The sequence below is a fragment of the Megalops cyprinoides genome, chromosome 10, assembly GCF_013368585.1.
Source record: "Megalops cyprinoides isolate fMegCyp1 chromosome 10, fMegCyp1.pri, whole genome shotgun sequence".
Classification (NCBI taxonomy): domain Eukaryota; kingdom Metazoa; phylum Chordata; class Actinopteri; order Elopiformes; family Megalopidae; genus Megalops; species Megalops cyprinoides.
The window spans coordinates 17,534,140-17,560,380 of NC_050592.1; the positions used below are offsets into that span (position 1 = coordinate 17,534,140).

The 26,241-nt window shown below is 41.2% G+C and overlaps 2 protein-coding genes across 6 annotated transcripts in view; both read left to right on the top strand.

Annotated features, from left to right (window-relative positions):
- Positions 1 to 1,946: 1,946 nt before the first annotated feature.
- LOC118785225 (transcription factor Sp4-like) lies at positions 1,947 to 9,772 on the top strand. 5 transcript variants are annotated; one of them, XM_036539819.1, is made up of 7 exons: positions 1,947 to 2,160; positions 2,318 to 2,549; positions 2,896 to 2,984; positions 3,577 to 5,134; positions 7,171 to 7,390; positions 8,200 to 8,399; positions 9,095 to 9,772. In XM_036539819.1, exons 2-7 carry the CDS (start codon positions 2,543 to 2,545, stop codon positions 9,340 to 9,342), a joined length of 2,322 nt encoding a protein of 773 aa, XP_036395712.1. In that variant the 5' UTR covers positions 1,947 to 2,160; positions 2,318 to 2,542; the 3' UTR covers positions 9,343 to 9,772. The 5 variants fall into 5 exon arrangements, with proteins under 5 accessions (XP_036395712.1, XP_036395714.1, XP_036395715.1 ...); XM_036539821.1 differs by lacking the exon at positions 2,318 to 2,549; XM_036539822.1 differs by lacking the exons at positions 1,947 to 2,160; positions 2,318 to 2,549 and adding an exon at positions 2,174 to 2,274.
- A 2,484-nt stretch (positions 9,773 to 12,256) lies between these two features.
- LOC118784276 (dynein heavy chain 11, axonemal) overlaps positions 12,257 to 26,241 on the top strand; it is a 69,346-nt gene continuing 55,361 nt past the window's right edge. Inside the window, exons 1-20 of the mRNA XM_036538424.1 lie at positions 12,257 to 12,485; positions 12,790 to 12,933; positions 13,258 to 13,454; positions 13,733 to 13,922; positions 14,070 to 14,169; positions 14,579 to 14,790; positions 15,381 to 15,614; positions 15,734 to 15,901; positions 18,227 to 18,343; positions 19,243 to 19,377; positions 19,939 to 20,045; positions 20,496 to 20,691; positions 20,949 to 21,053; positions 21,258 to 21,653; positions 22,074 to 22,406; positions 22,548 to 22,802; positions 23,313 to 23,482; positions 23,902 to 24,124; positions 25,007 to 25,123; positions 25,602 to 25,688. Of these exons, the coding sequence (XP_036394317.1) occupies positions 12,264 to 12,485; positions 12,790 to 12,933; positions 13,258 to 13,454; positions 13,733 to 13,922; positions 14,070 to 14,169; positions 14,579 to 14,790; positions 15,381 to 15,614; positions 15,734 to 15,901; positions 18,227 to 18,343; positions 19,243 to 19,377; positions 19,939 to 20,045; positions 20,496 to 20,691; positions 20,949 to 21,053; positions 21,258 to 21,653; positions 22,074 to 22,406; positions 22,548 to 22,802; positions 23,313 to 23,482; positions 23,902 to 24,124; positions 25,007 to 25,123; positions 25,602 to 25,688 (3,708 nt within the window). The 5' untranslated portion in view covers positions 12,257 to 12,263. The remainder of the gene's footprint in view (positions 12,486 to 12,789; positions 12,934 to 13,257; positions 13,455 to 13,732; positions 13,923 to 14,069; positions 14,170 to 14,578; positions 14,791 to 15,380; positions 15,615 to 15,733; positions 15,902 to 18,226; positions 18,344 to 19,242; positions 19,378 to 19,938; positions 20,046 to 20,495; positions 20,692 to 20,948; positions 21,054 to 21,257; positions 21,654 to 22,073; positions 22,407 to 22,547; positions 22,803 to 23,312; positions 23,483 to 23,901; positions 24,125 to 25,006; positions 25,124 to 25,601; positions 25,689 to 26,241) is intronic.

Below are 26,241 nucleotides of genomic sequence, written 5' to 3' on the forward strand. Positions count from 1 at the left end.
ACGCAGCATAGTTATGTGAAGTAAATAATGATAAATCCAACAGGCGTTACACTTTTATTATTATCTTTATTTATCTATGATGATGTCTGTAGTGTGAATGCACGTGTGCTCACAACTTAGATTCAGGAGAACAATTGCTGTGATTGAAATTATTACAAGAGGGGTCCTGGAGGTGGGAATGAGTTGCCCATCAATGTGAAGATTACGCCAGTTCAGGTTATTGAACCTCAGATTTAAGAACGCTTCTGTCGTGCATAGCGCTACACTACACTACAGTGGACAGAGTGTAACCACCGCAGTCCTCCTAGAAACTGTTGCTTAGCAACAGCCTCTGATTATGGACCAAGAGACCGTGTTGGGAGGGGCTCCAATATAATTATATTTTACATATACACATCACAAAGGCCACTCCTTTAAACGTAGGCCCAGGAGAGATTACAGGTGTATATCGTGGTCATAATAATGCAACAATACAAAATTCAATCAATATGAAATTTGTTTCAGTCAACGTAAAATAAAAAATGTAAAAAAAATGCATTCCTGAAGTCTGATCATTTCTTTTAGGCTGATAGTTCTAACATACACTTGTCATGAATTTGGCAATCCTACTTTTAAGATGTACAAAGGATTGTTCATTTGCTAGTGTTTTTGAATATGACATATAAACGTCATTTTATGCAACATAACTCACCAGTATCTCAATCAGCTTATAAGAATGTGTGCATGTTTGTGTGTGTGGGCGGGGGTGGGGGGTTGCTGAGTTCATAGTGTGGCTAGAATAAAGTACGTGTGTTGATAGAATGTATTCTATTTGAAGTGACTTGGAGGTAGCCGTGAAGCAAGGCTTGTTTCCCAATGCGAGAGCTCACATGTGGATTTGTTATTTATCAACATGTTAAATTAAAACACCACAGACACTTTTGAACTCTGTATTTTATTCATCTTTCTGTCTTTCCTATTGGTTATCAAAGAGAACAAATGAGAGAAATAATCCACTGCAGAAAACTGTTCTGTTTTAAAAACTCATGTGGGTTTTGTTGTAAAATGATGAATCCTATGACTTATTGCTTGCCTGTGCAATTTCCTATTAAGGGATTGAATCTTGCTGTTAAAAGGTACCAGCCTACTATTACTTGTCAAAAGCACAGAGTATCACTTGCGTAATGGTCTAGTGCAACCTTGGGTTTGTACGAACATAGAAAATAGATGGAATAATATACACAGAAAAGAGCAAATGTGTGAAAACATAGATAAACTAACTTTCATTATGACAGGAGCCATTAGACAGCACCTTAAAATAATTTTATGATATTAATGTTATTGTCAATCAGAGGCCAAAATGCCTCGTAATGAGGAGGGGTTATGTCACAAGCATTGTCCGTGGCATACACACACAGTAATGCTGCTACCATAACACAAAGGAAAGCTAGCTGCTATACAGAGATGTACATCGCAGAGATGCATTTTAGCTATTCCACCATATTTTGCCCAAACAACCCGAATAACTCAGTATTTGTAGTACATGTTGGTTTAAAAATGTCTGGGAACGAAACACGTTTCCATACGGGCATTTACACCAGTCAGAAATGTAAATCCGGTCGGTAAAAAATAACTGATCTCAGTCAACATAAGTCCTCAAGAAATCCAATCTCGTGTGAACCGTACTTGTGCAACAGCTGAGTCGCACGCCACTCGCTACTGACTCACTGAGGACAGGAAAACACACCCCTCCCTCCCCTTTCCGATTGCCCAACCCCCACAACACAGAAACACCGCCCTTCACTTTCCCTCTCAACCAAGCATGATTAACACGTACCAACTTTTCTCGCGTTGTATCCTGGGAACCGCAGTTCTTGCAATTTGAACACATTGCAATAGAGAGTCCTCACCAAATACAATTCCCATACAGACGTTCGCACATTTGACCATTCTGAACATGAGGGAGGGACGTATGCCTCCTAAAATTGTAGGAAAGCGTTCTGTTTTATACAGATACCTTTAATACATTTTTACGTGTGCATTGCGTAAAATTGTAGCCTACAACCTCGCGACTGAACAGGGATGAAATAAGAATAAGTCAGAGCGTGTGGAGTGTACACAAAGATACAAAGGGGCGTCAATGGGCGTTGAAGTTTTTGTGTAGCTATTCAGATGTAGTAGGTGGGTCTTCAAACACACACTTAAATTGTAATTGTAACTTGCAGCTGGATGTATCTGAATGTAAATGGATTAAATAAGATTAACGGAACCATTTACAAGCGTGTCTCAGGACTGGTAGGTGCCGAGGTACGATACGTTTTGCCCTATATTATTTTAGGGTTGGATCGTGAGCTGCGTTTGGCACCGCCCTTCCTGGCAGGAGGGACCTTAGGCAGAGAGAGGAATCTGATTATAGCGGCCGGAGGAGCTACGCCACAGCCCAGCAGCAGCCATTCGTGGAAAAATAGGCCGTCCTTCTGCGAGCTTCAGACTGCCTCTGATCCCATATCGTCCGGCCTTTTTTCGTGAACTAGCTACTCCTCTCCGTTTTTATTAATGCGGGATGAGTGGTGCGTTACCCTCCTCCCATCCGTCTCCACCCCTCCCTCTTTCTGCATACCCCTCATTTTAAAAAGTATTTTTATTGAGCTAGCTAGGAAATACTTTTTAAAATATAGATTTTGAAAGATCTGCTTGTTTTTTGTAGTGTCTAATAGATGCAAGCTTTTGTGGGTGTTAGCTTGCTACTTAATATCCATAGGGTTATTTGTTATGTAGCCAGCTTGCTAGTGTGACATTATTGATTGTTAGCTAGCAATCCTTCGCGATCTGGATAAGTTTTCAGTTTTTGTTTGCCCGCAGTGACACGAAGACAATGTACCCATTATTTTACACAAAACATGATTTCTTTTGCAGATCAAAAGAAGGAAGCGATGGCGACAGAGGGAGGAAAATCATCTGGTGGTGGTGATTATGGTAATAAAAGCAAAACTTCTGGATCACAGGTAGCTAACACGATTATTGTTATTATTATTACGAAAACCCCCTTTTTTATTTCCTTGTACAGATAAAACGGGGTACTTCCTGCTCGTGTGTTTGGTACAAACGAAAGCGCTATCATGACATGGTTAGAAGATTATACCAAGCATGTAGTAGTTAGTCTGTGGATAACAGTAGCTATCGGAGAGAGAATTGTGTATCTGAAAGTGATTGGATTAGCAATCTTTTGTTGACAACAGAAGCCTATTATAACACTAGTATAGATGCTATCGAATGATCTTTTGTTGTAACGGTGTTACATATTGAACGAGCTCGCTAGTTAGATAGAAGAGCTAGCTAGATACCGTTATTTTGTACCATTTAGCTTATATTTATTAGTAGGCTGCATTGTCTGTGTGGGTGTTAAATATGGACATATCTTTGTTAGTCTGGCAGTAAACTCAACTCCGATATGTTTCGACAAGTGAAAATCGCGACACTGACTCGTATGAATATTTGAAGTGAAATGTTTTTATGTTTCCTGAGAAATGGTATTCACACCCACTCTCGTACCGTAAAACCCGCCCACACTTGGCTGTCCGTTTTGTCTGTGGATAGGATGCTCAGCCGTCTCCCCTGGCCCTGCTCGCAGCTACGTGCAGCAAAATAGGTGGAACTCCCGGCGAGAGTCCGGCTGCAGGGCAGCAGCAGATCCTCCTCGACCCGAGCCAGGGGATCGTGCAGCTCCAGAACCAGCCGCAGCAGCTAGAGCTTGTCACCACTCAGCTGGCCGGCAACGGATGGCAGATTGTCGCTGCGTCACCCGCCGCATCGAAGGATAATACTGCACAGTCCGGAGTTACAGTCGTCAGCGGCACTACAACCAGCACCAATGACAGCACCTCAACCAGGAAGTTTAAAACGCTGGGCTCGAACAACGCGCCAGTCGGGCAGCAGCAGTTTCAGGTCATCCAGGTGCAGAACGTGCCAAACGCCTCCGGCAGCATTCAGTATCAGGTGATCCCGCAGATTCAGACTGTGGACGGACAGCAAATTCAGATCAGTCCCGCCAACACCGCTGCTTTGAACGTTCAGTCGGACCACATTCAGCTCATCCCCGCTGGGAATAATCAGGCAATCCTCGCAACTCAGAACAGGGCGGGTTCGGCTAACATCGTCACCCAGAATGTGGCGAACCAGGCGATCCCTTTGCAAATTAGACCGGGGATGTCGTTCCCCCTGCAGCTGCAGACAATCCCGGGCGCTCAGACTCAAGTGGTGACCACGTTGCCCATAAACATAGGCGGAGTTACACTGGCTTTGCCTGTGATCAACAATGTGGCTGCAGGAGGAGGGTCAGTCCAGCTGGTTCAGCCCACTGATGGCGGAGTCTCCAACGGGAGTCAGCTTGTGTCCACGCCCATCTCCACTGCTCTCAGCACTGTGGCCGAATCCTCCGCAGCCTCCACCTGTGCCCCAACCACAGGCAGTAGTGATTCTTCGGCAGTGACCTCTACGGAAGGCGGGCAGTTAAGCACAGCTCCATGCACTTCTGACAGCGCCGCGGACCCAGAAGCGCAGAGCCTCCTGTCGTCGGAGTCCGAAGCCCAGAGCTCCAGTCAAGTGCAGGCAAACGGAGTGCAGTCAGCGCAGGAGCAGCCGGGTCAGATCCAGCACGTTCAGATCGTGGGCCAGCCCGTTCTGCAGCAGATTCAGATCCACCCCACCCAGCAGCAGCTCATCCAGGGACTCCCACAGCAGGCGATTCAGCTCCAGCCCGGACAGTCGATACAAGCCCTCCAGCAGCAGCCTCTGCAGAACGTGCAGCTGCAGGCGGTCCAGAGCCCGACACAAGTGTTCATCCGGGCGCCAACTCTGACTCCCTCCGGACAGATCACTTGGCAGACAGTGCAGGTCCAGAACATCCAGGGACTTCCGAACGTGCAGGTGCAGAATGCCGGAGTGCCGCAGCAGTTGACCCTGACACCTGTTACCTCCAATGCCGGCGGGAGCACTTTCGCGCAGATCGCCCCTCTCACCCTGGGCGGGACTCCCATCACACTCAACGCCGCCCAGCTCACCTCTGTGCCGAACATCCAGACGGTGAACATTGCAAACCTCGGTGCTGCAGGTGTGCAAGTTCAGGGAGTCCCCGTCACTATTACTGGGGTACAAGGTGAGGTGTGTCCTTACCATTCATTTGTGCACTTCATTGAAATTCACTGCCTGTGTCAGATTGGCCATTTACAGTACTACTCTGTAATGTTGTGTGTGTGGGTGTGGAGTGTCCTGTTAGGTAATATGCACATGAAATTCTTAATTATTGGGTGTTATTGTCAGCGTTAAATTGTGAGTTTATGTTAACATAGTTCAATAAAATGTTAAATGGCAGCATTAAAGAGCTGTCTTAAAGAGCACTATAATCTCTTCTCTGAAAAACAGTATTTTGAGTTTGTAGTTATCATTTGATGTGAACTTCAGATTGAAGCTTGGAATAAATTTCACTTTTTTACATCTTTTTTAATCCAGGGGAAAATGTTTGACTGGAGTTATCAAGTTTGCACTGAGTCTAAAAAGCCATATAATATATTTCTTGTTGTGTCCAACCACACACTTACCCTGAGTTTTGTGTGGCTTTTAAGCTTTGCTCTGTTTGAAGATACCAGCTAACAAAACCAGCAGGGAGGCCTTCCCATTACATTAGGGTAATGTTACTTATATCTTAGTATATAAGGTATCATATATCTTCCATCTTTCCAATTCCTGCTATTTTGGAGCAACATGGATTACAACATGTTGCAATCTGTCAGAAATTTGGTCTACATAACTGTAATGGCATAGTTTTAAAATGACAGACAGTCTCTCTCTCTCTCTCTCTCTCTCTCTCTCCCTCTATCTATCTATCTATCTATCTATCTATTTATCTATCTATCTATCTATCTATCTATCTGTCTCTTTCTCTCCCTCTCTCTGTTTGGATCAGACTCTCTCAGTCTTGCATTTAAGGGAGGGAAACTAAGATATTTCAAAAGTATACGTTATCTCTATCTGTCTACGTCATTTTTCAAACTGTTCCTCAAAGTGTTAGCAGATGTGCTGGTTATTTTTTTGTGATGTAAACATGATGTTGCAGCTGTTCCTATAGTTTTGCCAAAGCCATTGCACTTAATTCTCAGATTGTTCTCAGACAGGAAACTGATTCTGAATTATGGTCTGCAAAATCAAAATTAGAAGAGTGCTGCTTGTGATGCCGCTTGTTTTTTGAGCATGCTACTTATGATAAAGGAAGTGACACTCTGCATGTCACACATCCTGTTTCCTGAAGTAGAACTTTCTACAAACAGGTGTGGGGGTGGAGTCTACGGTCACTTTCACTTGCAAGTAATTTGTATCTGTTGCACTTTCAAGCAAACATTGTCTTCAGTTTGTTTGGTTCATTTCTAGAACTATGACAATGCAGTCAAACTGGAATAGATTAACATACAAATTTAAGTTTGTTTTTTTAGTTACTTTGTTGGTACACACAGACCAGAATGTCATTGATTTTTGTTGGTTTGCATTGTGTTTCCATTTGAACCTGAATGTGTTCATGTTCACGCTGGAAAACTTTCTCGTGGACCCAAATAACAAACACACCAAGCTGAGCCCACGTGGTTTGAGACCACTGTTCTATAGTCTTAATTGTCTTAATTAAGAAATAGTCTTAATTAAGTCAGTGTCAGAGTTTCACACTTACATTCAAAGCAACAGAAGCACTATTCAGTTCGAATTAAATAGCCATATCTGATGTAAAAGTGCTTTTTAATCTCACCTTTTCTGAGGTTCTACCACATGTACAGGATAAGGTGGAATTTACATTGTCTTAGTCCTACAGCTTCTTTTCTGATCTTACCTCTGCAGTATGTCTTATAATATTATCCTGGAATTGTGGTTGATATTTTAAGGCTAATGATGATAAAATTGTAGACAGAGCAATAATACATTAAGTACTTTCCTGTTGTAACACACTGTAAACATGCAGGGGTAAATACAAGCTGGAAGACATCACCTACTCAAGATACAGGCAACATTTGAAGCACCACATATGTTTGTGTCAAGTTAATATATCACAACAAATCTCAATTACTAGAAATGAGGACATTTCCTTTTAGAATCAGTTTATTTTTTTGCCCTCCAAATGAAGTGTCTTTGTCATGACCTCCCTTTCCCCAGGCCAGCAGCAGAGCCAGGATGGGGTGAAGGTGCAGACCACTCCGGTCACAGTCGCCATGGGCAGCATTGCAAACGCAGCCTTGAGCACTGTGGGTCCAGACCAAATCACTCAGGTCCAGATCCAGCAAAGCCAAGCTGCCTCGGATCAGGAGGGACAGCCCAGCAAGAGGCTCCGCAGGGTCGCCTGCTCCTGCCCAAACTGCCGCGACGGAGAGGGAAGGCAAGTACACCCGACAGAGAGTACATGTTTTTTTAACCATTTTTTACCATTTTGAGGAAACTCACTTCCCAGTTCTTGTGGGATAATAGAAGCAGCCCGCAGCCATACCAATCGTTGCCAACCATAAAATAGGGCATATTTAAATCAGACTCTCTAAATTGTACCCACTTGTGTGGACTGTAGATGTGGGTTGTAGAGACTCTGCAGTGTATTGTGGGATAGTGCACAGTGCATATGAGTGATGATGCATATGAGTGATACCCCAGTGTGCTTCATGCACCTCAGTGAACCTTGATGGTTGTGCAGCCTGTCTGGGCACGTTATGGGTGTGCAGTAGGAGTCAGGGCATGGCCAGGTGATTGAGATGCTGTTTGTCTTGTTTTGCTTTATATATACCTAGAGAAAAGGTGTGCTTTCGAAATGTGTTTGTGTTTTGTGAAAATTTGAGGTTGTGTTTGGTCCTCACATCAGTTAGATAATTATCAGCTGTTGGAAAGTGAATTGTTAGGTGTACAGGTGTTGGTATGTGTCTGAGCAGCTGCTGAATTAGGCAGTACAAAGCACATACATGTTGGAGGATCAGTAACCAGCCATTGGAATGTACACATGAGACAGGCATTTTGGATGTACAGGCATATGTGTTGTGAGTATCTGAAATACCCATGATGACTTTTACAGGGATTGGAAGAGGTATTTTCAGGTGCACAGGGGCTGTAGTGTGTGGTACCAGCTGCTAAGGGGGGCATTGTCAGGTTTTACAGGTTTAAGAGCATGTTACAAACCAGGCTGATCATGTGTTTTTTTCTCAGGAACAGCAGTGAGCCAGGGAAAAAGAAGCAGCACATCTGCCATATCGAGGGCTGTGGGAAGGTTTACGGGAAGACATCCCACCTGCGGGCACACCTACGCTGGCACACGGGCGAGAGGCCCTTTGTCTGCAACTGGATCTTCTGCGGCAAGAGGTTTACAAGGAGTGACGAGCTGCAGCGACATCGCCGAACACACACAGGTATACAAAACATAGATCCACATAGATACACACACACACACACACACACACGCACACATTTTGTGAAGGAGACAGGGATACACACACAGGAACACTGCTGGTTCTATTTTGCATACATCACTAGCAGTATAACTAATCTATGAATACATGAAGTGTTGGTGTTGATTTTAAATCTGCTTGAAAGTAATACTTCTTCCTCCAGCTAAGGCCATGTACCTTTATTTTGGCTGATTGGATATCACATAACAAATGTGTGCCATGCATGAATTGCCATGTTGAATTCAAGCATTGGACATTATTGAGAGAGGACATTTTAAAACTAGCCTGGAGAAATGATAGAAATTGAAATTATGGTGTGGAAAATTTAGTATTTGATTAATATTTAGTATTTACTTGTCACATCGCCTATACATTTCAAACCGAATGGTAAAGCTTGCCATCTTGAATCTGCCTTTGTTATAGTCTTAGCTAGCTAACTGGCTACCTAACCAGCTAGTGCTTCTGGTTACAAAGTTCAAAATCTGTCAACCAAAACAAGAGACAATCACACATCTGAGATTGAAACCCGTAACATTCTTGGAAAGTGTGGCTCAGTATAGTGCGACATATAATTGATTGTCTATAAAATAGGTTGTTGAATGTGCCCCTTAAATTATGGAAATTCTTTCCCCCAACATCCTTCTTCTTAATCACAGGTGAGAAAAGGTTTGAATGTCCGGAATGCTCAAAGCGGTTCATGAGGAGTGACCACCTCTCTAAGCACATCAAAACGCACCAGAACAAAAAAGGGGGCGCGGCACTGGCCATTGTCACAACCGAGGACATGGAGGCCACTGTCAATGAGGTGTTGGGATCACCAAGGATTGTTACCGTAGCGTCTCTCTCCCAGGATTCCAACCCAACCACACCGACCGCCTCCAACAACATGGAGGAGGAGTTCTAGTAGCCCTGCCCCTGACTTGTCCCACCCACATGAGGACATTGGTCAACATTTTGCTTATAACGGTTGCTTACTTTTAAAGATATGAAAACAGACTGGACAAACAAACACACGTACAGCATAATGGTTGTTTTATGAGGCAAATGTTATGAAAGTAACTATGTGCTTGAAAAAGAGCTATAGATGAAGTAATTCAAAGTCAATGTTATGAGTTTGATAAGCACAAAGGATATGTCCAATATTAAAGGGTAATGTCACAAGAAACTTTTGGAGGGAATAAGAAAATCTATTTCTATGCACAGAATGTATTTCTTCAGTTCAGTTTCTTCAGTTATAAAGATAAAAGTTATAATATCAAGGGGACACATGGTGCAGTGGATCTGACCTGCAGTCAGGTTGAATGGTTCAGGTATAGGAGGACAGCTGAGGTACAGGTTAAGTATGCAGGTACAGAGGTCAGACAAATGTTTTGCGCGGGTAAAGATGAAAAAGAGATAAGCAAGATTTTACTATTCAGTTCAAGCCATAGACATCAGTAGTGTTGATGGTCTATGTGAGTTAAACTTTTGATGTTACACTTAAACAAAACTATATACATACTGAAACACCTCAGGCCCATTCAATCTAACCACAATGCACTTTGTCATTAGCTTTGAGTACAACACTGAGCAGGTGTTACTTTTTTCATTAGGTAAACGGTATCATATGTTGAGTGTTCTCTGAAGTTATTGAATATTGTTGTGTAAACAATGAAAAAATGAAACACATGCTTCACTTTGTTATTTAAAGTTAAGAGCAAAGCATATTGTAGTTCAGCTGAATGTAGGCTTTTTCCTTCAGTGAAGACAATATTGATCATGCAGGTCTTAGTACAAGAATGCAAGTGATATGTGATTGAATCTCTTTTTACCAAGAGTTCACCGAGTACTTTCTTTCCATTTTTATTTAAGGAAAGACTTAGAAGAGTAAAAAGCACATATTAAACGAACCAGATTTACTAATATTGCCTACATTTCCAGAAGCATCACTGATTGAACGAGTTGTTTCTTAAGAAGTAGCTTTCTACTACTTGATACATTTAGTGAAAGTGATACTGTAAAGACAATCTTCTTGAAATCATGTTTACATTAGTAGATAATATAATTTTTTTTGTTATATGAAAATGCTCTTTGTGTCTTAAAGAGCTAAATAAAATATATGTATATGTCTATCTATAATACATATATAAAATATATGTATGTATAAATATGCATATATTTATAGATATTTTTTTTCCATTTATTTTGAGCTATTCAATGATTTGGTGTATACTACAATGCCTTAATATATACTGTGGAAACAGATTCAATCATTGGCCCTCAAACTTGCCGAGGGGTCCTTCTGATAACTAGTATAATTATTGTGAGGTAGCTTTCCAAGTCCAATACTGTGTCTTCTAAGAGATGTTGGACAGTACCCAGTTCTTAAAGAAACTGCAGCTATACCACACCCTTGGACACCCAAGGGCACAGGAGTGCAATAATGTACTGTAAGTTGGAGTAAACTTTCAAAAAGTTTTTTTCTTTATCATTCCTTTATCTTGTTGCAATATTAATGCCACTTGTCTTGCTTAGTCGTAGCAAAAGCCATTTAGTAATTTTGATGTTATGATATATTGTTGTAGTGCTTCTAGGTGTTGGGTATCTTTTTTCAGATTTGTTTATATTTGGGCAGCAGTAGATGGCTGTATATCGCTAATTTATTCTTTGTCCTTATTTGAACATTTGCATCTGCAAATTGAAAAAGCTATAGTGTAAAGTAAGCTATAAATTCAGGAGATTGTGTGCAGCATGTTTAATTTCTGCTTACTGTCATGATTTATTATCATTTAAAACTTTGTGGTCTTTTTATATCTGTAATTACAGCATCTCAATATGTCAAAGTTTTTCCTACACCAGTATGTTGAAAATGTTTAAAAATAAGAATAATTGATACCAAACTATTGAAATGTTTTGGGTAAGATTTTATGTGATGAATGATTTTGTTTAATATTTTCTAGTGACATCTCATTTGTACATCTTTTTTATAAAACTTTTCTTTGTGTCACCATGATGTTTAATAATGTATTTTTGCCAGGCAAGCCTCAAAGGTTGCAGTTTATTGACATTTTTAAACCTACAAATTTGTACAAAGGTGTTTTGTGAATGAAAAAAAAAAAACAAAAGGGTTGTCTGCATAGCACTCACAAAGTGACAAAGTGAATAAATCTGTAATTCTCTTGTACTTTGTTCTTCTGGCTTGTTTACATTGCATTTGTCGTTTAATGTCCCTGATGGTAAAGTATAAACTGAACTGTCAAGGACTAATGCTAGAGTGAGACTCCAGCATGTGCGGTGACTCATGATAAATATTTCAATGAGTGTTTCACACATAGGACTAAAGTACAGGGGGTAAATATGCTTTAAATTGCTGAATAGAGCTTCATAACTTGGAATAATATATTGCATAATGGATTAACTTAAGTCCAGTTGGAGCTTAGTTGGGAGGGTTCTTTTTATTTCGGGCTGCTCTTTCCACCGGACGCGGGGAGATAAGGCTAAATAGTTGTACTGTCGTCGCCAAGGAAACAAGACGCTACGCCGCCCCCGTACCTCTTTTGTAGCGTAAATCTTTTTTAAAGCGCTCTTGCTGAGCAGGAACAGTTTACATCGAACGTATCAGCCATGATGCACAAACTTGTTTGTGGGAGCAAAATGAAGCGATTAATCTGACGATTGCCACTGAAGTTAAAGCGACAAATTTAACATTTTTCGTGGACTTTGAAATTGCTGGTTTATTTTAGGTGCGCATGGCAAACAGCAGTTGCTGCAAGTTGATATTGCCAGTGTGCATCAAAGAACTTATTGTACAAATCAAATTAGCTATCTAAGCTGTCTAAAGTAGCCATGTCAGACGAAGAGGAAGAAGTTTCCTCTTTTATAGAAGACGAACGAGTACAGTTTATTGGAGAGACGCTTTTCCAAAATTTAAAAATTAAACCCGCAAGATGGGAAAAATACATCGCTCTAGAGGAAAACCAAAGCGTTCTTACACGCTTTTTTGAGAAGGACATCAGGGTGCTGGTCTTCAGCATTACATCGGCCGGGGATTTATACGCTTCGGAAGAAGTAAGTTTGAAACCAGAAACATGTTATTTGCCAGATTTTTTTTTTTCGCTTGATATTTGTCCTGCTTAGCAGCAACACGGCTCCTTACTTTTCACTAACAGCAACAAGAGAAGGGGATATTCTATAGAGGAGATAACGTGCGCATTGTACTTGGCTATCATGTTTTCCGTGTTTGCTTTGCATTTGCTTTTTCATTTGAAAGCATGTGTAGGTAGCCGAAGACAGTCGTCCAAGAAACATTTTGAAAACTTGGTGATGCACGTGACAGAATTGAGCTAAGATGCTATATCCGGTTTTATCTTAGGTCCCACCTGATTTGAAAAACAAAGCTTTATATGTTCTGAAGAAGGAACCTGCCATCATTCTTGCCGAAAATTACAGGAAGTATTTACTCTTTGGGGTTCTGTCACCGTCTCTTTTGGAGCAGTTGACGAATACTGTGGAACAGGTAATTCAAAACACAGCCTGTGTCAAACTTGGTCCTATATACTGTATAAAATTCCGTTTAGGAACTAGTCAAAGGGTCCCACACAGATGAGGACCAAGGGGGTCAGAACATGAACAACATGTAACAAATAAAACATGTCATTTATGTCTGAGTATTAAACGGATTGCCATAAAATTGCATAACACCAAGTTTAAAACACAATTGGGATTTTTAAGCACAGGTGACCCAAGTTTAAATACACATTAAAATAGAGGACCAACTGGCATGTCATCATTAATACATTGCATCTCTTTTGTTTCATGGACATGTATTTGTCTTGTTAAGGTGTGTGTGCCACTCTTGTCAAACGTGAAGAACCACTGGACGTGGCCACAGTTGATGTCCCAGGATGTAATCTGGCACACAGAGAATTTACGGAATAAGGTTTTGGTCGTGAGGGGTCAGTTTTCTGGGAAAACTGTGCTTCCTATTCCCGCTGTAACAGCCAGGATCGAGGGAAGTCCACAGACCAGCATCAATATGTAAGAGAGCTGCACTGATGTTGTACTGATATGAGAACTTTGCCCATAGTGGATTAATAACCACAAGTCAGTATTTTGGAGTTATTCATGTGAATCAGTTGGCCTCTTTCCAAGCAAACTGCACTGAGCTTTGTCCTTAGCATTGAGCAACAGATTCAGCAAACACTGACACTATTATAAAATGTGTAACAGACCTATTTTAACAACACGTATTTAGCTTTTTTTGCTAGGGACAAAGTGCATTGTGCTTACATTGAAGTTATGATTAAATCACCCAGGCAAAATGGCCCTGACCGGTCTGTGGTTCATGCCATTGAGACCATGGTCATCAGCTGGACCCATCAGATCCGAGAGGTTCTGAAAGAAGATTCTACCAAGCTTCTCCTTGAGGGTTTGGACCGAGGGCCTAGCACTGAGCTGGACTTTTGGAAATCGAGGAAGGAGAACATGCACAGCATATATGAACAGGTGTGCCTCTCCTAGATAAAAATGCTCTCCATACTGTTGTTGTGCCTATATAAATAATATGCACAAACAATATGTTGATATTTTTTCAATTTGAGCCTTTGTTTTCCACAATTTCCAATGTGAAAGTTAAGTGAAAACATTTTTCAGCTCCAGAGTCCACTTGTCCAGAAGATGAGGAAGATTTTGGAAATGACTGAGAGCAGCTATTACCCAACTTTCAAAACAACAATGCAGGATGTATTTGATGGTAACAGAGGCATGATGATTCTGAAGTCAAACATAAAGTTCTGATGTTACTGTTGGATGAGAGTTTTAACATAGGATTAAAGATTTCAGATGTAATGACTTAAAGGTGCTGCATATGATATTATGTAACTTAATTGTGCAAATCTGAATGTATAACAGTGTGCTTTAACACCAGTATGACAAAAACATTTTAGGGTGGGGGGAGTGGAGAAGGGATTTTAAAAAGAATATGATATATGCCAATTTATGTTCTCGTCATTATAATACTAACAACGCAAGAAAGACATCACCATAGTGACAGACTCCTGCAGCCTCTGGGTTTGTTTGCTAGCCCTATTACATGCATGTAGCCATTGATTTTGCAGTGTGAAGCTTTGAAGCTTTTGTTAGTCTGAAACTGTGCATTCCAGCCTTGCAGGAGGCCCGGGACGTGGAGCTTCACTTGCGCCCTTTGCACAGGCTGCTGTCCCAACTGCAGGAGGAGGAATTCCAGCGCCTGCAGCCCCTTGTCCCCCCGCTCTTCCATTCACTCTGCCTCATCTGGACCCACTGCCGCTCCTACCGCACGCCGGCGCGCATCGTGGTGCTCCTGCAGGAGATCTGCAACCTGTTCACCCAGCTGGTAACTCTGAAGGGAACACATGGCATTCACCAGTTTAAGACTGGCACCAGCTAATCACTTTCTTGAGCTTAAAAGAATCATTGAAAGTCAGGACTTAAAGTTAAATTTAACTTTAGTGCAGTTTGTTCTTAAGGTGCTTTGCAAGTGAAAATAACACTTGCATGAATAATGCAAAATAGGATGAACTGCAGTTTGGTAAGATTGCATTGTAGCCATGGTCTTCTTTGGTAATTCATTAATATAATCTTAAGAAACAAGGGTAGAGTTATCTAGTAAGAGGAGCCACAGATTTCAACAACACTCACGTAGCAAACAACAGATGGCTGTGCTTGTATCATTATTAACAGGACAAATTTATTAATGAAAAAAGTGATTACAATACCATTTCTCCAGTTTCAGTTACTGTAGGCAAGGTGACATCTCACTTGCAGCTATGTCTGCACTGTAACACACTAGGGTACAAGCTTGGTAGCAACTTTTCTTTCACAGACTTGCTGGCCAAACACATACCACTTTCTAATGAGGTAGTACAGGCTTATTGAGCAGCTTGTCAACATGTCTTTTTAATGTTTCCTCCCCACCAACCTCAGGCCACAGATTTCCTGTCCCCTGAGGATCTGTTGGAGGCAGAGACAGAGGAGGCCCTGGAGCAAGTGCAGGTGGCAGTGGGGCTCTTCAGGTGTGTAAAAGAGACATTTTGGATGTACCGGGACAGGCTGGTCAGTTACGGGACCTCCGCAGAGGGGCACTTGCCCTGGGACTTCCCCTCTTCCATGGTGTTTGCACGCTTTGACCGCTTCCTGGCACGCCTCCTGCAGGTGGAGGTGAGAACCACACCATCGCCTACCATTAGACCACATACTGAGATGGTTGCACTCTTAATGAAGTTAAACTCTTAATAATTGTGCATAATCATTCATGTGTGCATGTTGGGGATTTCCAGGACCTACTTGTCATAATTTTGGAGTTCCAGAGGCTGGAGAAGTTGGAATTCGGGGGCATTAAAGGAAAACTCTACAGTGAGCAGGTCTCCTGCATGTACAGGGAATTCCTGCAGCATTGTCAGCAATTCAAAGACAGTGAATACAATCCTCTGGACTACAACAGCCAGGTATTGTGAAGCTGTTTTGACAGAGATAATTTTGGTTTCAGATCAGCAGATTCCGCTCGACAGCACAAGTTATGCTGCTAGACTGGAGGAAAGCAGCACTGTGCCCTCAGGGAGAGACACTTGTCCACAAGGCTAGTTTCATAGCCTCTCCACTACATTTCTTTTCATCAATTTATCAATCATTCAGTGAATTGCATTTTACTGTTTGATAGAATGCATCAATATCAAACAACATTAAATTAAATGGATTTTTAAAACAACATGGATAAATGAATTAACAGCAATGATACATTGACAGATTCAATTAGTCTTGAGTGACTGTAGAAAACAATGTATAAAGTAACAGAAATTTTCAAGAAAATACACATTAAATCATTCTGTGCCAGTTGTGTTATTATTTTGAAATGGCTATGTATGCTTTACTAAGGCCTTGCAGTATATGTAACAAGTTAATGTAAAGTGTGTCCTTAGTAAGTACTGTCATGGGGTAACTTGAGTCCATATACTGCCAGTTTACGTTTAAACAGAAGTTTCTCTTGAACTGAAGCTCTCATTGAGTATGAAGCTGTTTATGACTCAAGAGGTATAAACTGTAGCGTGGTTACCAGCTCAGCCATGATTGCCTCATTCTGATAACGATGTGTCATGTGTAAGACTTCGACCCTGTGCTTGTTTGCACGAGTAACGTTTTCATGTAAGACATGTAGGGATCTACTGTCTTTGTTTCCCCCATCTCTTCCTGAGTTGAGAGGTTTTTTCAGTTTATCTCAGATGAGTATAGGGCTGTGATGCCTTAAGTATTTCAAGTGTGAAACTCCATTTTAGCGGGAGGTACCAGGATTGAATGACGCAGCTGTACATTTGAGCAAGATCACATACCCACCTGGCTGGTTGAATGGAAGACATACCAGTGAACATGAGAGCGAGAGATGCAGGTGTTATGTCAGCAAGTTTTCTCTTGATGCTGAAGATTCTTAGACAAGTTTGGGTTGTTATGTGCATTAATTCTTGCACAACCAGTAGCAGAGACTACATAAACTCATGATGATAACACTGAGCTCTGCATATGCAGATAAGAGAGGCGATTGTGGTCACACTCAGTGGGGGAGGCTCTTGTCAGCTGGGAGATAAAAATGTTTGTTGCTGGTAACGCAGTGTTTAATTCCAACAGTCAAAACCAGGGTATATAACCATCCAAGAATCTTAGCATTATGTGTGATTCTGAAATGTTCCTCTTGTAGTCTGGTGTTTCAGCATCAGAGGAACTGCTTTTCAATGGTAATGGTTATCTGTGGTAGATTGCCATGGATGGCATTTTGGTATAATGCTTAATTAACTAGTGTTTTGACCAGGTTGTGGGTTGAATTCCAGTTTCGGGCACTGCTGTTGGATGGTTTGATTAAGTGTCCAGCAGTATGAATGTATCATGTGTACAAAGTAAGCCACGTAAGTCATTGTAGAGAGTGTACCAGGCATAATTTTTCTCCAAAAATCCAGTGTACACAGGGGTTAAAGAACAGATGTAAGATTAAAAAAAATAGGCTGTCCAGCACCCTGGGCAGAGGATGTCTGCAATATGAAGCACATGAATCCTAATAAATCCAGTTCAGTTTAGAGACATTTGTCACATTGGTGTCACACCAGGAGTCACTTGTGATGCTGATGACTTAAAAGCTGTGAATATTAATCCCCTTACTGGATCAGTGACAGGCACTGTGAAGGAGGACCTAATTTAATTACCTCTGCTGAGGGTAGGCCCCAGGGAGCCCTCCCATTCACGGGTGATTAATGCACTAGACAGTGAAATGATATGTAAGATTGGCATCAGTCTGGAGAGGGGGTAAGGGCATTGTAGAGATGGTACAAGGGCATTGTAGCAAGCAGGTTAGGACATAATACAGAGGGGTTAGGGCATTGTACAGCAGGGGTAAGGATATCGTAAGCAGGTGGTTATGGCACAAGAATTGTGATTGGATGCTGGTAATGAGGCTGAAAGGATGCAAAGGACTATTCTCTTAAAAACAATCGATTATTAGTCTTACTTTTATCATTCAACACGTTTGTATGAGCATTGCATGTAAGCTGTTCATAAAAATACATTACGTGAAAAATTAATTCTAGGGAATGCATACTGTATACTGTAATGCATACTGTCACTCAAAGGATGTTCATGTTTAATAAATACTTTGCTCGTCAAGCCAGAAAAATACCTTAATTTGGTGCCCTTTTCAAATGTCCAAATGTGTGAAATTTGAGCAAATGTCAATGAAATGAAGTTGTAATTCTTGTAGAGTGAGATTGGTCCTGTTTGTTTTCATCCCAAAGGAATTTGAGTATGACTATGAGAGTTTCAAAGAGAAGGTCTTGGACTTTGATCGCTCTCTTGCTACCCTTCTTAACCTGGCATTTAAGGATTGCTCTGGTTTGGAATCAGCCTTCAAGGTAGGAGGTCTAAAGTCTTAATACCACTGTCACATCTCTTGTCGTATCTCTGTGAGCCTCATACTTTGGTATCAGATACCAGGCAGTTTCATGCATATACCTAATAATGTCTCATTTTACTGTGGAGAACAGTATCTCTACAGAACACATCCCATACAAAGACTAAGACAGCTGTCCATAGCACCTTCAAATAATACTGCCTTATTCATTGTTTTTCTTAGTCCTTTCTTTTAACTTACTTTTATGGGGAAATACAAACTACAAATATAAAGTATGTAAGTGGTTATCCCCTATAAAATGTAATCGCAGTGAAAAGGTAGTGAAAAGGAGTTTATGGCAAGTTTAGTATCACAGTAAATTTGTATCTTCACACATGCATGGGTAAGAGGTGGCTGTTTGTTCCTTGAGGAACCCCATTTTCTAACCCAATGCGAAGTCCGTTCGTTTGCATTCCCGCTTTTATACGAAGAGTTTTTTACAGGCCCAAACCGATTAAAATGTTCTTGCTTTACAGAATAAACTTTACTGACAGCGAAATTCCCCATTAGAGTAGTACAGTTTATTACTTTATGTAATAAGGTGTAACTGAAGTGTAACTTCATTTTATATCATTACATATATTACGTTGATTTGCACTTAAATGCAAAATATAATAACATAATCAAGTTGAGTCATTTTATGTTGTGGCATTATTTTGATAATTTAATATATTTTATAACAGAAACTTTCTCTAATAACTTTCTCTGGGTGGTTTTGTTGCCATTCAAGTGGCCATCCTTTAATATTGTAGTTGTTTTTATTATAAGGTATGTAATAATATAAATGATGCAACTGGCATTTAATACATTCTAAACACTTTTAACCTGTGAACTAAATATCTGCTCTCTGATTGGATGAAGCTGCTAGCTGTGTTTGGACACTTCCTGGAAAGACCTGTGATCAAGGAGATCTTCAGCCCTAATTTCCTGGTCCTGCTGCAGCTCTTCAGTGAAGAGCTGGAGAGGTGTAAACATCTGTATGATTCCCACTTAAAGGTATCATACTGCTCTCTGTGACACTCTATGGCAGGTGTGGCAAATATTCAGGCTGACTTTATTCATGATTCTGGGATTGTGTATATTCAACATATCAATAACTCTCTCATTACTGACATTTGAAAGGTACATGCACCTCTTCTGTGAAAAATTAAAGCTGTCTTCCCAACACTTATCATTTAACATGTATTTAATGTTTTCCATTTCCTTGGGGAAGAGGTCAGTAACCATTTAAAAGTGAGCCGTGGGGAAAGAGTTGAGTTGGGTCTTCCCAGCAATCAGTGAGTCAGTGGCCCTTAAAATGGCCATTTACAAATGTTTGTTGCTTGACCAGATGATTCTCGTTGTTTTTATTGTCTTGGAGATGCAGTCAGATCTATCAAATACATACTTCTCATACCTATATATTATTTTAAGAAGATGTTAGTCCTGTTTGTCCTCCTCATAACCCCATTACTTTTCATGTTAACAGTGTAGTGGTGTACTGTATCTGTAGTTTCTGTGTTCTGGCCGTCATGCCAGAAAGATGTCTTCTCCGTGATATAAAATGCCGCTCTTTAGGTGGAGAGCAAGAACATGCCACTGGTGTCAGGCTCCATCAAGTGGGCAAGAATGCTGAAGGAGAGAATCCAAACACCATGGACATATTTCAGATCCATCCATGATGCGTAAGTGTCTGTGTCTGCACATAGCCCATAAGACGTATTATCATCAACACTGTTGCCTTTTTCATTTTCATAGATTGAATAATGTGGATCACTTATCAATAGTGGATCTGTAACAGCATGGATCCAACCAATCAATATGGCTGAACAGGTCCTATCTTCGATCAATATCAATCATAAAGGCAAAAAAGTTGTGTTAAGTTGACTTGTAAAGGAGGAATAATGTTATAATCTAATCAATCAGTCCAGTTTTATTTGTTATAGTGCATTTTTACTATCACTGTTGTTAGTGTTCAGTCCATCAGTTAATCAGTAGTTTGTAGTTGGCATGTCACCTCCCTTATTGATACAGAACACTATAGCATAAAACATGAAACAACATGTTTGCAATTAAAGTGCAAACTGAAGATGAGTAAAAGCAGCAAATGGGGAAATAATACATTTTCCCAACAGGACCTTGGAAGGTGCAGAAATGGAGCTAGTTTACCAGAAGTATGTGGAGATGTTGACTCTGCTGGACCAGTATGAAGAGAAAGTCTACTCTAACTGGTGCAATGGACTGAACCAGGTCTGTCAGATGAATCTGGACCAGCCCCTGATCAAGAGAAATGGATCCACTGGCTTCCTCACTGTCAACTTCGACCCACAGGTAATGCTGCTGTGGTGCTAAAGGATGGGTGTTAAAGCAGCAGTGAGAATCCTCTGATAACATCATAAGATGTTATAAGTCAAGATTTTTGCTGTTGGACCCATTTAGCACTGTGCCTTTGTAATGTTAGAAAAGGAGTGCTTTAAGCCAAGAATTGGCCAAGAAAAGATCCATTCACCATTCCAAGTCATACATAGATACTGTATGCTGTTTAAATGAGGTTTGGAGCCTGATTGACCGCTTTGTTTTCACTGTAGCTTGTAGCTGTCCTGAAGGATGTGAAGCACTTGCAGATGCTAGAACAGACTAACATCCCTGCAGCTGCCCTGGCTGTGTTTGAGAAGAAAGACACGTTTATTGTGGTAGGAAATGGTCTGACATTATTATGGTACACCTCAGTTTAAAGTGACGAAAGCATCCATCTTAACAGCTGTATTATATTCCATATGGGCAGAGATAATTGCCTCATGGAGGTCCTCAACAATATTTACAATGTGTAATGGTCATTGATTGATCCAGGTCAGTATGCTCATTACCTGTGATTGTTTCTGATTGGTCTTTGTTAGTATGTGGGTGGTCTACAGCTTCTGGTCCAGTCCTACAACAAGCTTAAGCACACTATGCTGGAGGTGGAGCTTCCCATGGTTAGGGAGGAGATTGCCGCTGTTGACAGGAAGCTACAGAGGGCAGAGTCGACCCTTACCTGGCAAGACCAGGACTGTTGGGATTACATCAGCGATGTGAAGGACAGCATCCAAGACCTGGGGCGTCGGGTCCAGAGGACCAAGGACAACGTGGACATGATCCAGAACCTGATGAAGGGATGGAGCGAGCAGGCTATGTTCTGCAGGAAGGACAACAAAAGAGATTCCCTGTTACTGCTGGAAGACAGAGCAGACCGGCTGGCCAAGAGGTACAGCGCCATCCAACGAGATGGACAGCTCATCCACAGACTCATAGAGGTAAGCCATATGAAATCTAATTTTCCATAGTTATATAACTTGTCATAGTTGCTATTAGCTGACCTGCCTAATAAATTTAGGGAGGCAGAATAGCATAGCGGGTAAGGAGCAGGGCTTGACCAAAAGGTTGATGGTTCAATTCCCTGCTGGGGCACTGCTGTTGTACCCTTGGGCAAGGTACTTATCCCATGATTGCCGCAGTTAATATGCAGCCCTATAAATGGATAGCATTTCAAAAAAGCTGTAACCTATGTAAGTCACTCTGGATAAGAGTGTCTGCTAAATGACAATAGTGTAATGTAATGTAATTCAAATACATTAAGAAATAAGATGATTTAGGTCAATAGGGTTATGTTTCAATAAAATACTGCAGTCTAAGATCCCACTCCCTCTGTGTTACCCCTTCATTAAACCTTGCAGGAGAACCGTTCCCTCTTCAGAGCTGATCCTGGGTCAGACACATGGCTTGCGTATGTGGAGTATGTGGACGAGATGGTCGTGGAAGGTCTCTTCAGTGCCATCACACGCTCCCTTGAGTTCTTTGTGGAGAATACAGAGGGCGAGTTTCGGCAGACCCCTCTACTGGAGGCACAGATGGTCCTGAGCACCCCCGTGATCACCTTCCGCCCCTCCCTGGACCGGGATGCTGGAGACGGGTTCTATGACCTGGTGGAGGGGCTGCTGGGAGACATATTCAGGATGTCTGCTCAGGTGAAGAGGGTGGCAGCGCATCTGGGGATGGAGAACTACCAGGTGAGGACAGGAAAAGGCTATGATGAATCTCTCTCTAAGGAAGGAAAAGAAATCACATGACAGTAGAACCAACCAATGCTGTGACCAGTGCTGCCCTTTCCTGATTGACTTCTCATGCAAATTTTGGCCTCGTCTTCACAGCATGACATGGACGACATGCTAGACCTCGCAGACCTGCGGCAGGAGGTGATGGAGCGAGTTGATGATGTCATCAAGAAGGCCCTGCAGTATCGCAGCGTCTTTGACTGCTATGCGCACCTGTGGCTGGACGACAGGGCGGAGTTCATGGGACAGTTCCTCCTGTATGGGCATGCGCTGACCGCTGAAGAGGTTGACGGTTTCGGGGAGGATGTGTTTCCTGAGAGTCCGCCCACCATTGAGCAGTTCAAGGAACAGGTGAAGGCGCACGCTCTGTGTCAGAGATATAGTATTTAGCATAGCGACTTTATTTAGGAGGTTTTCTCTGATCAGGTGGTACCGTGGTTAGCACTGTTACCTCACCTTGAGTTGAGCAGTCTCTGGGGAATTTGGTCTCCTCTTGTCTATGCAAGGGAACCTGCAGGCTCTCTAGTTACTTCCCACAGACATGCTGCCCAAATTCCATAAAATGTTCTGTGCATGTGTACTCTGCGCTGAACTGGTGTTCCATTCAGGGTGCGGTCCCATCTTGGACTCTGTGGCTACTGGGTTAGAGTTTGGCTCACTGCTGCCCTCCACAGGCTAAAATAGTTACTAAAACAAATTGAGAGACATGCATCAACAGATTAGACCTATTTGTTGATAATTCAAGAGGTGTGTAAAATTTTGATTGGTATACTGGTAATTGGATGAATTAAGTGTTGCTTCATCAGTGCCACAGAAACAAATAAGATATTGTGATGATTTTTCTTTGTTCTGATTTTTCAGATTGATATTTATGAAAACATGTATATCCATGTCAGCAAGACTGAAGATTCCAAGGTGTTTGACAGTTGGTTCAGGGTAGACATCAAGTCATTCAAAATGAGTCTGTTAAACACCATAAAGAAGTGGAGCTGGATGTTCAAGGAGCACCTCATGACATACGTCACAGACAGGTGAGATTCCTTTCACTGATACCCCAAAATTCACTGGGGTCCTCCCCCTCCATGTCATTCTAAACTGGCATTATCAAGTCAATGTCACTGAGGGAGATTGTGAAGATGGTCATTATGGTCATATAGTCACGTAACAATGACTGCATTGTCTGTTGAGTTTGTTTAATAATACAATTTATTGAAAATTGTTCTCTGATAGGTGCCTGTTTATTATCACATGTGAGTAAAATGTTATATTTTTATGGAAACAAGAAGCTGAATATTTTTGATTTTCATTCTTCTAGTGTATTTGGAAAAAAGTTGTGGTATGTGATTATCATTGTTTTATGTTACTATGAAAGTCATGTTTTTCTTATCAGCCCGAATGAGCTGCAGGAGCATACTGTGTGTCAGTGACACCTGTCTTGTATCCTCCTCAGTCTGAATGAGCTGGAGGAGTTTATCAAGGTGACGGACAGAGGGCTGAAACAGCCAGTGAAAGAGGGGGACTACGGTGGCCTGGTGAAGGTCATGGGACTCCTGCTTGCCGTCAGGGATCGCCAGGTGATCACAGACAAGCTGTTTGAGCCCCTGAAAGATACCATCACCCTGCTGGAAGGCTACGGCCAGCGGATGTCTGATCACGTCTACGCAAAACTGGAGGTGAGTCATCACTGTCCTTCAGAAGTGTGAGGGCAGAGGAACACTGTAACATGCCTGGGTAGGTTTAGGATTTTCACTGGGTTTTAAAAACGTGGATGTTACCCATCATAACCAAAAGTGTCCTGATTTTGCACCGCATTAGCTTTCAGTTAAGACTGTTAGTTAAGACTGAGTTAAGACAGTCTGTGAACCTTATTATAATGTGGTGGGTAACACATTCAAAAAGCCCTCTTGGCCCTGGAACATTTTAATAACGGTATTAAGGGATAAGTGAAAATTACAAAATGTTAGTGTCTAAAACTCTAATAATGAAACTAAAATAAACGTGTCCTCTATGAATATCTTAACTCACTAAGTAGGTCCCTAATGCACAGAAGTGTAGAACATATTACATTATATAGACACTGTGCCTCCATTTTGTAACTGGTGCAAGTGGCTGCCAAAGTTTTTAAAATGTGGTCTTAGTGAGAATTAGTTGAGTAACTGCAAGTTATTAGTAAAACAGATCAGCATATTCAAAGGTATGAGCTCACCGGTATGAGAAGATTACGTCAGCATAGTCAGCTTTCTAAAACAATCACTTTAGTCTATGGCATTGAACAGAGAATAAGTTAATGCAAAATATGTTGAATTTAACAGACGATTTTGAAATAAAAAACTGATAATATATTGGAAAGAATAATGTATTAAAAATTGAAAGGTAACACTCTTGTATCTAACCTGTACCCCTCCTTTCCTCTCCTTACTTCTGTACATCTCTTGTGCTGCTTTCATAATTCTCTGTGTTTCCTCCTGTGCTTCTCTTGGGATTTTCCTGCACCTTCCGGTACTTTCTCTCCTCTTCCCTGGATTTTTCATGTCTCGTTTCCTATCGCTGTATAGGAACTTCCTGAAAAGTGGAGTAGCATCAAGAAATTGGCGGTGTCTGTTAAGCACGAGGTCGCGCCCCTGCAGACCGCGGAGGTGTCTGTCATACGCAGGAAGTGTGTGGCCTTTGAGGTGGGTGTGTTTTCTGGTTGGTTATGAAGCCCACACATGAAGAGTTGCACTTACCATTTCAACAAGACTTAAAGCGCGCCTAAAGACTTAGAGTGGCTCTCTGAAAAAAGAAAGTTCTGAGAAAGATAATTGATGAATGTCAAAGCATTTACATACTGCATCAACATTTTGGAAGGATTATCTACCAGATGTGTGTTCAATATGCCCAACCAAAAAATTTATTATTATTATTCATATTATAATTATTATTATTATTTTAAAATTGTTAGGCTTTTTACATAGACCTTAAATTTAGTGTAAACTTCTCAGGTAGATATTCTGTATTGCTGTTCATTGATAACTATAAAGCCAGCTATTTATGTTTTTTTTTAACAGAACACCTCAAAATGTTCTTTATTGATGCACTTTTTACTTGTTATTGGGGATAGGGTGTGTCAATGGTGTTGATCTCAACCTTTCGTATTTTCTCACATTACAGATTAAACAAAGTGAATTCAGAGAGAAGTTCAGAATGGATGCTCCCTTCAGCTACAATGCTGTAAAACCATACACTCATCTCGAGAAAGTAAATAATTTCTTTTATAACCTTGTCAGGACTGTTATTGTAATTTGAGAATTGTGTGCACATTTGCATTTCAACAGATGTATTTTGAAAGTGCATCTTCAAAGGGTATCTCTCATGTTATTCATTTGTTAAGTAGATGCCCTTATCAAGGGCTACTTGCATTATTTAAGGTTTATCCAGTTACAGATATTTCACAGAGGCAATGCAATACCTTATTGAAGGGTATAACAGTATTGTCCCATGCTGTCACCCATGTTGAGCACGCATATTATCATAAGCAAGAGACAGCAGGGTAAGCAAGAGTTATGGTACAGTGACAATAGAGACACAGTTCTCAAAACGAAAGCCAGTTGTTTGAAGACTGAAGATAGAGTGACTGAAGAGTGGACAGGAGGTGCAGCAAATAAATGAAATGATAAAATTATTGTATCCAATCAATAAGTTCATCATTCAATCATTTTACTGAATGTTTCACCCCTAATTAAGAAACTGTCACAGAATTTTCCTCTGACTACATTACAGAAAACTATGCTTACCGATACAGTGTAAAACT

Excerpts from the sequence above, each read along its gene's own strand:
- LOC118785225 (XM_036539818.1), top strand. The coding sequence starts at position 2,880 with ATGATTTCTTTTGCAGATCAAAAGAAGGAAGCGATGGCGACAGAGGGA. Across the intron at positions 7,391-8,199 it reads TGCCGCGACGGAGAGGGAAG|GAACAGCAGTGAGCCAGGGA; the intron begins GCAAGTACACCC and ends TTTTTTTCTCAG. Across the intron at positions 8,400-9,094 it reads ACATCGCCGAACACACACAG|GTGAGAAAAGGTTTGAATGT; the intron begins GTATACAAAACA and ends TCTTAATCACAG.